The sequence below is a fragment of the Cervus canadensis genome, chromosome 5 (assembly GCF_019320065.1).
Source record: "Cervus canadensis isolate Bull #8, Minnesota chromosome 5, ASM1932006v1, whole genome shotgun sequence".
Classification (NCBI taxonomy): Eukaryota; Metazoa; Chordata; class Mammalia; order Artiodactyla; family Cervidae; genus Cervus; species Cervus canadensis.
This window is the reverse complement of record NC_057390.1, coordinates 11,165,566-11,176,161: the sequence shown is the minus strand read 5'-3', so window position 1 is coordinate 11,176,161 and position 10,596 is coordinate 11,165,566. Positions and strand designations below refer to the sequence as shown.

General features: G+C 57.1%; 1 protein-coding gene across 3 annotated transcripts in view; it reads right to left on the bottom strand.

Annotated features, from left to right (window-relative positions):
• Nucleotides 1-6,861: 6,861 nt before the first annotated feature.
• The window catches only part of SFXN5 (sideroflexin 5), a 124,670-nt gene continuing 120,935 nt past the window's right edge, over nt 6,862-10,596 (bottom strand). For all 3 annotated transcript variants that reach the window (XM_043468188.1, XM_043468190.1, XM_043468187.1), the window contains one exon: nt 6,862-9,883. In XM_043468188.1, the coding sequence (XP_043324123.1) occupies nt 9,806-9,883 (78 nt within the window). In that variant the 3' untranslated portion in view covers nt 6,862-9,805. The remainder of the gene's footprint in view (nt 9,884-10,596) is intronic.

The following is a 10,596-nucleotide window of genomic DNA, read 5'->3' as shown; positions in this document are numbered from 1 at the left end:
TGATGCCTCTTCCTGCCTCTCTGAGTCCTCCCCACTCCTATCCCTGTCCTGTCACCTCTGTCCACCCAGGGTCGGTCCGTGCCCCGCCTGCCTCTCTCTGTCCACACCAGGGGCAGTCCGTGCCCCGCCTGCCTCCCGCTGTCCACACCAGGGGCAGTCCGTGCCCCGGCTGCCTGCCTCACTGCGCCCTCTGCCTGGGCCTTCTCTTTGGTTCCAGGTCATGCCACCAGCTGACCTCTGCTGAGCTGCAGACCCACCAGCAAGCTGCCTGCTGCACCCCATGCCCCCCAGCACCTCATACCCAACCTGTTCTCCTCCAGGACTGCCCACCTTTGCCAACAACCAAGGTTTCTTCTACCTTGAGACACAGTGTAGATGGATCCCAGGGGTTTGGGTGGGGAGGGGAGGAGTGGGAGGCATAATGAGCTTTGTGTGGATGTCCAGGATGAGGCCCACTTCAAAGGAGCTGTGCTGTGCCTAGGGCTCTCTTCCTCAAGCCCAAATAGGAGCACATTGCCCCTGTCCTAAGCCCCCCACTCTGCTCCCTTCTTTCCCACCCTCGGCCTCTCCTCCTTCGCTCCTGGTGTCGTCTGCCTCCGTCTCACCCACGTCATCCGTGTCGCCCAGTGAGCTAGGGGTTTTGCCTGTGCTGTGCCTTTCCTTATCCTATTCTTGGCACCTAGAATGTCCTGGGGGGTTGATCAGTGTTGAAGTCATTGAAAAGATGTCAAAGGCCAAGCTTTGTTGCTTGAGGCACACGAAGGGATCCAAGCACAGAAGGTCCTATTGCTGGGGCCTGTCAGTGTCTCTCGTGGGTCCACTCAATGCCAGAAACCTAAGGGCCGCATTCCATCCCAATGCCTCCATCCCAAACATCAACCAGGAAAATGCTTCCCTCACAGCCTGAAAGTCCTAACCTGGGTTAAGTCTAAGTTGAATCTCACAGTGAACTCTCACTCCTGGACAGGTAGGATAACCTCTGGGGAGCATGTATGTGCAGGTGGGGTGAAGGTAAGAAGAGGAGGCATTGTTTTTTTGTTTTTTTGCCCCACTAGGGGTGGAGGAATGGGTAAACTCTTCCTCTCTCACTTGGTGGGGGAGGGGATGCAGGAAGATCACAGCAGAGCACCCCTGTCATCCCCATAAAGGGCTGGAAAGGACTCAAGGAAACCTGCCAATCTTCCCGGGCCAGGCCTGCAGGGGGGCGGGGCGGGAGTCCCCGCGCACTCCCATCCATGCCCCATGTTGTGCCTCTCCCCGCAGACGGTAAATATTGGTGTTGTGACTTCATTAATAAAGGCTTCTGTGAGCCTGAAAAACATGGAATCAGGATGAACTATTTTCTGAGCTGTGGGCTTGCCAGGTTTGCTAATTTGGGAGTTTTTGGGCCCTCTCCAGGGAACAAACCAAAGTCTCTCTCGAAGAGACACAGATGCAGCGGGAAGGGGAGAAGCAGGGAGGAATGATGCTCCCTTCCCTCCCCCAACCACGCCTCCCCCTGGAGATCAGGGCCCTGCAGAGGTGAGGATCAGGACAAGGCTGGCCGGCCGGACAGGGCCGTTCAACAGGCCTTCCCTGGGCAAGTTGACTCAGTCGCAGCCCTCGGTTGGGCTGGCCTCCAGGGCCGACGGAGGTCCACAGGCCTCTACTGACAGCACCTTGAGAACCCCAGGGGCATGTGGCTGAGGCGGAGGGGACGCAGGGAGCTGTCCTCAGGTCTGGTGGCCTATGCGGCTGCCTCCCGTCCAGGGCATGATCTTGGCACGCCCCCTTATCCTTGGGACTTTCCGGGCCTGGTCCCTCTGGTCTCTGCAGCCATGGTTGGGCTCCTCCCTACTGGTGCTGGGATCCCTTCCTGTGGGGCTTCATGGAACCCTCACTCATAAACTGGAAGGGAGCCGGGCCGGGGCCCACCGGCCTCTCTGGGGGCGCTGTGCAGGGCAGCCCCCGGGGGAGGGGCAGGGAGGCCAGCAGGCTGAGCGGTGCGGGGCCCAGCCAGCTTTCCCGTCAGACAGGCGCTGCCAGAGCGGAGCCAGACATCGGGAACAGGTTTAACCAATTACCGAGCGCCCCATCTGCTGTCTGGGGCGCGTGTGAGGGTGAGTGCGTGTGAGGGTGTCTGGGAGTGTCTGGTGGGGCTGTGGGCGTGCTGCATGTGACTATGACCATGGGGGCGTGTGTGGGTGACTGGCTGCAGGTCCCAGTCAGCCCCCTCATTTGTCAAAGACTGTGGCTCCTGGCTCCTGGTCCTCCCAGACATCCTGAACCTCCTCTCAAAATCCGAGGGTCTACACGGACAACCCATCCAGCACCCCAACCTCTCACCCTCTTTGTCCCTCACCACCACCCACTCTTTGGGCAAATCAGAGCCCAGAATCCCACCTGCTTTCCAGTCCCACGTTCAGATGTCTGTTCCTCTCAGACCCCGTGCTCTTTCCTGTCACTCACATGATTTTCCTCTCCATCCATGCTGTCACCTCACGGCCCCTCCATCCTCTCTCTGACATCCCCTGGTCCTGCTGTTCCTTAGTTGTGCCTGGAGAAACCACACACTTGCTTGAACCCGCCTTCCCACCTGCCCTGGCAGTTGAATCCGTGAGACCATCGGACCAGTGAGCTACGTGGCGCCCCTCCGCTGAGATTTCACCCCATTTATAGGTCCATTCCTGTTCTCCATGGGGTGTCTCAAACCTCTCCCCAAGGCTCTCCCCCAAATCCCTTTCCCCCCTTACCCTCAGCAGAGGAACTTACTTCCATCTAGAAGCACTAGAAGGGAGCACCTTCGTATCAGCCAGGGGCCCAGTGGAAAGAGATGGTCTCTTCAAATGGAGCACTTTGAGGAGAGTTAAATAAAGGAGAATTAACACCTTTTGGGAAACCAACAAGAGATGTTGCAGGACCCCAGGACTAGCAACAGTTGGGAACCCATGTGGCCTTCAGGCCTGAAGAGGCCAAGCAAGCACAGGAGCAAGTGCCAGAGCCTAAGAGGACAGTTGGATGGAGGGGCCCCAAACAGGAGCTATGGACTTCAGGAGCACAAGGCCCACAGACTGCAGGGGGGTTCGGAGGGGAAAGCTCCAGTCTCGCTCTCCTCTGATCCTCCAGTCTCCTTCCGGTGACTCCCAGTGGCGGGAGCCAGAGAGCAAGTCTGTATGAGTCAGCCTCCTGGGACGGCCTGTAGGTGGAGAAGGTTGCAGGGTGGATCTGGAGAGACCAGAGAAGCTAGCCTCCATGCCCCACCAGCTTCCCGCCCTTAGACCCACACCTCCTGCATCCAACCTGTTCTCTCCTCTTCCCCTTGTTACCATTCCCTGCCACCCTGGGGACCTCACTGCTGGGTGGTTCTTCCCCTTTCCTGCCTTCACACTCTCGTCCTTTAGAGCGCTGACCCGCCCAAGAGTCTCCCTCCTAAAGCCCTCCCTTGACCCCATGTGATCCTGGCAGTCAGTGGGAGTCCTGCTAAGTTCTCAACCCACGGAGATCTGTGGCCATGACCACACTCCACTGAGACCATTCTCTCCAGGTCTTTCCAAGAGACACACCTCGGTCTTCATTTTCCTTCAACTCTCAGCATCTATTAAATACCCGGACAACCTCTCCTACTTGCATTCTCATCTCTTGTCGTCTGGGATACCACTCATCCTCCTCTTTCTTCTTGTATTAGTCAGTTAGGGGTGCCACAACAAGCACCACAGACTGGGTGGCTTAAACAATAGGAATTTCTTTTTTTTTTCCTCATAGTTCTAGAGGCTAGAAATCCAAGTTCACAGTGCCAGCAGGGCTGTTTTCTTCGGAGGGTTCTCTCTTTGGCTTGCAGATGGTGTCTTCGTGTTCACCTGGTGTTCTCCCTCCATGCGTGACTCTGTCTGAATTTCCTCTTCTTATAAGGACAGTAGTCATACAGGTGAGATTTGGGCCCATCCTGATTGATCTCATTTTAACTTAATTACCTCTTTAAGGATTGTACCTCCAAATGGAGTCATGTTCTGAGATATTGCAGGTTAGGACTTCAACATATGGGGAGACAGTTCAGCCCACAACCCCTTTCTTGGGGCTGAGCTTCTTTGCAAGTCCTCACAGATGGGGACCCCTGGAGGTTCCTGCCCAGGTCTTCCTCTTTTCCCTCTACATGCTCCCCCCGGGTGGTTGCCTCTGTTCCTTTAGCTCCAGGTGAAAAGTCAAAGTGTTAGTCCCTCTGTAGTGTCTGATTCTTTGTGACCCCGTGGATTGTAGCCTGCCAGGCCCCTCTGTCTGTGGAATTCTCCAGGTAAGAACACTGGAGTGGGTTGCCATTCCCTTCTCCAGGGGATCTTCCCAATCCAGGTATTGAACTCCAGTCTCCTACATTGGCAGGCTAATTCTTTACCATCTGAGCCACCGAGGAATCAGTAAATGGACAACATGCCAATCTACATGGATGGGGATTGGATACCCCGCCCTGCCTCCTGAGCTCCAGACAGGCACTCCCAACTGACTTCTGACATCTCGACTTGGTTGTCTCATAGGAACCTCTAATAACTTGCAGAACAGAATGCATCATCTTCTCTGCAAATTTGTTCTTCCTTCTCTGTTCCTTAGCTCTGAGAAATGGCACCACTCTCTATGTCCTCAACTAACAAAGCCAGGAATCCAGGGCCATCTTGGACTGTCCTCGGCCATCCTTTCCACACAAATCAGCAGGAGCTGAGCAGTCCTGAACCTCCTCACTTCTCTCCATCCCATCCCACCTCTTGGTCCAGGCCCCTCGTCCTTCACCTTGACTGCCACAGAGGTCTCTTCCCCGGTCTCCCCAGCAGTCTTGCCTGTTCACACTACCCTCTGCTCCGGTGACGGCTGAATATCCATTTCCCTACTTAAAGCCTCTGCTGGCTCCAGCTGTCTTCGGCCTTGCAGCTGCCGGCTCACTGACATCTCCAGTGTCTTCCTGCAGCTAGCCTCTGGAAAAGAGTGAGGGCCCTGCTCTACTGCCCGTCCCTCTGCGTGCACACGTGTGCAGAGGCTGAGAGCCAGCCGGGGGCTGATGGCAGCCCCCTGCCCTCATTTCCCCGCTGGATTTGGGTGGGGGTCTTCAAGGGGTGTCTGGTGCCTATGTCTATCTCCTCATTTGTACGCCTTCTCTTTCTCCATGTTGTTCTCTCCTTCCTTCTCTTCACCCCTCTGCAAGGCCCAGGGAACTGGAGCGAGGTGGGGTCTCCAGATCCTAGCTCCGGTTGAGGAGCTGTCCTTGTCGAGAAGGAGCCAGGCTCTGACCTTGGACAGGCTGCCAGCAGCTTCCTCGGAGTGAGACACAAACACTTCTGGGCTACTGCCTGAGAGACACATCTGGTACTGAGGGAAGCACGGTCCTGGGGGGTGAGGCCTTTCAGGGAATGCTGAGTCTTTCCTGTTTGGGGAGCTAGTCAAGGGCAGTGGGATGGGTGAGAGGGCCCGAGCAGCAGCAGCTCTGGGGGACCGAGGGAGGCTCCATCCTGAAAAGGAGGTTGGGCTCCCCAGGGCCTTGGGAAAGTGTCACTCGTCACTGCTTTCCTCTGCTGGCACTCTGACTCTCCTCCTAACCATGGCCTGAGTGGGAGGAGGGAGGCCCTAGGGGCCAGTGGGTGGGGATGGGGCCGGGGAAGCCACATTCCTGGAGTGTCAGTGATCTCTGGGCTGGGCAGAAGTTGAGACCCCGAACTAGCTAAAAACAACAAACAGCTCCCAGGAGGGATTTGCGTCTGTCCTGAGAGTCAAGGATTTCCGTCCGGATGGCAGCCGTGGCCAGTGAGGCTCTTAGCAAATTCCCCAGAGACCAGGCGGCCCCTGACCTAAAAGTACCACTTTGAGAACAGACCCCTCCCCCATCCTTTTTCCCCCTCCCACCCTCCTAGGGAGGCCCTGTGCCTAGGTGGGGGGGGGGGGGGGGCAGCAGCCCCTCTGACACCGGGAGGCGTGTGGAGAAGAGTCTGGGTGCGTTCCTCACCTGGTCTCTCCAATACTTACCCCAGTCCAGCGAGCGATGCTGTTCTTGACTTTATAGCCTTAATCACACCAAAGTGCTGCTGGAAATGTTCCATAAACACCTGACCGAATGAATGGGTGAATGGAGGAAGTGATCAGCTAGAAGTCACAGTCATGCTGAGGCCAAACTGGAGCGGGAACCCGGGGCTGTCTGACCATGAACCACACCTCCACTACTTGGTCCCCCTGGCAGGGAGGCCATCAGCTCCATCAGCTTCTTCCTGCAGAGGGTGCACGATGCTTGGAGGTCCCAGACAAGAAGCCAGGCCTCACCCCTGCAGGAACTCTGGGAGCTGCCTGGAATTGGAGGAGCCAGAGCTGTCAGGAGGTGGCCAAGGCCTGGCCCCGAGGGACTGTGGAAGAGTCCGAAAGGGGCAGAGTTGCCAGGGATGGTACCTTGCACAACTGCCAATGCCAGGTACCATTCTACTTGGCTCACACCTCTCCCTCTGAAGTCCCTCCTGGCCCCCAGGCTGTCCAGAATGCATCCCCCCACCCCGCCCCCCGCAATGCCTCCCTCCTGTCCTCTGGCTATCAGCAGCTGAAAATCTACCAGAATCCCTTTTCTACTCATTTCCTTGCAGTGGGCCCTTAGTGGGTGCTGCATTCAGCACCTGCTTTGTAAAGGGTCCCTCGGCAGAGTTTCAAGTCACCCGCTTGTCCAGCTTTCTGCCCTCTCCTGCTCCTCCATCCTTCTGTCTCTCTTTCCCTATGGGCCTCCCAGCAGGCCTGACCCTCCTAGAGGATTGGTTTGCACCTTCCTCAGGGCCTTCCCGCAAAATCCTCAGTCAGCTGTTGGCTTGTTCCCACTGTGTTTCCCCAACCCCACCTCTCCCACCCACAATTCACAAAGCCAAGCCCTGATGCCTTAAATCCATCATTTATTGCCCACACCTCAATAGTATTACATAAATCACAGAGTTTGAGAAATTTTCTGAGAAGGTTAAAAAGACACCGCAGAATACCCTGGGAGTGAATGAGGCATGAGTGCTGGCGCCTCACTCGCTCTGACCCAGGGCTGGAAATCTACCTTGCTTCCGTCCACCGGCCCTTCTCCTCTCAGGCCATCAGGACAGGAGATCAGCTGGCTCACAGTCAGGAATTGGAAAGGGGTCGGTTGGTCATCTCGACGTCTTGGGCTTTTAGTCCCTGTGCTCTCAGATTGCTCTCTGGGATGGCAGCAGGTTAGCCCCAAGCCTGAGGGAATGTTTGAAGTGACCAGAGGAGGGTGGGTAAGTACATCAGGGCTCAAGATCAGCAGCAGGCATCCCTTGTACCATGGCACAGCTGGGCCAGGCCCTGCCCTCAGTGGGTCCTGCCTCAGCCTCCACCCTAGATATGAACCAATCTGCCCACGAGGCCTCTTGTCCTCTGGCCTCCGCAGAGTGGAGGATGGATGTTGACCAAAAGTTTACCCTCACGGCATTTAATGCAGCCAGACCAGGACTCAGCAACATGGCCAGCTGAACCTCTGTCACTATTAAACTGAGATCAGGATCCTTTGGCACCCACCCCTCACTCCCCTCTCCCCAGGAGAAACCCCCTTAGCTCACATGAAATTGCATTGGGAGCATGACCGGAAATCACCCAGGAGACAAAGTAAGTAGGTTATGAGATGCCAAGGCCACAGGACTCCCAGGGCTGGGGCAGCGAGCACACAGGCTGAGTTGGAAAGGCCCCCGTCTCTGCCAGGGCCCTGGAGGGGATGGGAGAGGGGCTGCGGTGGGCAGTTTTGGTCCCAAGGCAAAGTGCAAAAGAACAAGACCCTGTGAGAGATGGGGCAAGGTGAGCTTGAAGTGAGCTTTTCACGAGAGGACCCAGACATGCCCAGCCCCGAGTCATTGGCACATTACCATTACAGAGGGATTAGCTAAAAACAACCTGCCCGTCCGACACTGCTCACATCCTCCATGCTGTCTCCGTCTTCTCCCTTTACTGATGGGCTGCTCCCTCAGAAAGTGGGGAGCCCTCAGAGCAGTACCCTGCAGAGCTAGCTGGGGGGCACCAGGGTCTGGCTGGGAGGAGAGGGCAGCAGGGCCTTCTGGGGATACGTGGTGTCAATGCCTGTGAAGGCCCACCTCACAACTACCCTGCCCTAAAGACAGGAAGAGCCGCCCATGGCCACACACTTTCTGCCCTGCACTGGTCTTTCCTGCCTCGGTGTGTGTTCATCTCTGGCCAGGTCTCTCTCTCAGGGTGAAGTCACCAGGGGAGCCGAGGCTGCATATCAAAGGCTCCACTCCTGCTAGGGCCAGGTGAGGGATGCCTGGAGGCCAGGCTTCCTCTTTGTTTGGGCCTTTCAGAGGGGTGTGTGGCAGGGGGGTTATCCCGTTCACCCTCACTGCAGGCCCTGCTTCCCTCTGCAAAGCTCCTGCAGAGCTCTCCTCTTTCCTGGCCTGCCAACGGGAGCCAGCAGCAAGGGGCCTCGGAGACCTGTGCTCAGTGAGAGGTGACAGCATGGGCACGTGGGCACACGCAGGCCCAGGCAGGCACTCTGCCCCCTGCTTCAGAACTGTATAGTGTTTGGCAAAGGTCAAGTGCTCCCAGGATGTTCACACACAGAAGGGCAAGGTTCTGGTGCTGAGGCCAACCGCTGGCCATTCCCAAAGGAGCCTGCCCCGTTCCCAGTCCGCTGTCCACATTGGGGATGTGCTGGACTGCCCAGCAACTGAGCAGGACGGGCAAAGATGAAGTCTAGCTGAAAGAGCAGGCGGGAACGCCTCCGTACAGTCCTCTGGTTCCAGGCAGAGAGTGGAGACTCAGTGAAGGGAGGAGACTTGTCCAAGGTCACACAGCCCATTAGTGCCAGAGCTAGGGCCTGCTGTTCCTAGGTTTGATGCTCTCAGGTCGATGCCTAGAGATCTGGGCTTTGGGCACAACACCCGCCTGCTCGGGAAATGATGAGCTGGTAGGCGACCCAGTGGCTGGAAATGACAGCAGGCAGCCTGGCTCTAGCCCCACCCTCGGCCCCAACACCCGGCTTCCAGCCTGTGCCTGGAAGGAAGGCCTTCCCACAGAGGCCAGAGCGCAGGCACAGTTTCCGCCAAACACTACTCCTTCTTAGGGCCTCCTGCCTGGAGCCGGAATCATCTTGGGTTTCAAATGGATCAGGGCTGCATGAAGGGTGACGACAGCCTCAGTGTGGCACTGGGCTTCATGCAGAGGAATTGGTTTTGCAGGAGTGGCGTGAATGAAGGCTGGCCACACTCAGAGCCAGCGGCCCAAGGAATCTTCCAGTGCCCCTTGACTTCCTGGACCACTTGCTGAGGAACTTCCTCACAGCTAGTTCATCTGCCTGCCTCCCCTCCCCAGCCCAGGCAGCTATCGGGCCTGGCCTCAGTAGCATCTTAAAACCAGCAGCCCAGCCACCGAGACCACCAACTCCCAGGCCTACTCCTCCTCCCACCACCTGCTGCCTCTGGGCAGCTGTAACCGAGGCTTGATTCTGATTAAAAATAAAAAAGAAATCAAGTATAAAAGGATCCTAACCCTACCCCATGGGCACTCTACAATTTTTCAGCTTCACACATAATTGTGCTAAGTAGAGTTTTGACAACCCCACGTAAGGCCCAGAAATGCACTTGATTATTTTTTATAGTAAATGTGTCAGAATTCTTCTCCCTTATGTTAATTCGTGAATAGATTAGTCTCCCTACCACTGTGGAGGGAGTACTCCCCCAGGTGGCCTGGGACTGGGCAGGGGGTCAGCTTGTCTCTCCCTGCAGGTGCAGCCCACAGGACTCCTTCCTTGCCCCCAACTCCGGGCCTGGACAACGCTCTGTCCCCAGGCCGGCCGGCCAGCCACTGCTCACAGACCCTTGTTGTACACCACTGTCCGGCTGCTCGTGGCCCGGGCAATCTCAGGCTCTAACTGGCTTGTTTCGATCTGAGGAGAGAGTGAGAGAGAGGGGAAAGGTGAGGGGGATGGGAGGGAGGGGACAAGTGGGGAGCTGGGAGCAGCGGTCAGGACCGCCTGGTACTGACGCTTCTCCTTCTGCCCCCGGCACCCCAGCCAGGGCCCACGCATGCCGCCTAGTGACACATCTCCCGTTTCTACTGTCCTTCTGCTGAGGGGCTCACGACACCCCTTCCAGCCAAGGCTGTACCTCATCCGCTGCCAGCACGTCCATGTAGGGGAAAGTCCTCCCCTCTGAGTTCTCCGTCTCCCTCATCTCCAAGGACCTCGCCCCCAACAGTGCACAAAACACGCCCAGGCCACACCCTGGGCCTGGTCACCCCCGGGGCTGTTCCACCCAAACTCAAATCCAAACCCTACCCTCTTGCACCCCACCGTCCCCTGTCCCTCCAGGCACCCTCCTCACTCTCCTATCTGCTTTCAGACCAGCGACCCCAGCCCCAGACTCTCTAGAGCTGTCTTCACACCCTCCCCCTCCAGCCTGGATGTGAGAGGCCACCGCTCCAGCGTCTCCAGGCTGCAAGGCCCTTCTGACCTGACTGGCAGAAGGAGCAGCTCAGTCATGCATCTACCTTCTCCCTACTTGAAGCTGACCACTAGCAGAGACTGCTCAACTTTCACTGTCGTGACTTTGGCTGGACCCTCACGGTGGCCAGCAAATCCCCACCCCTGGGCCATATGGC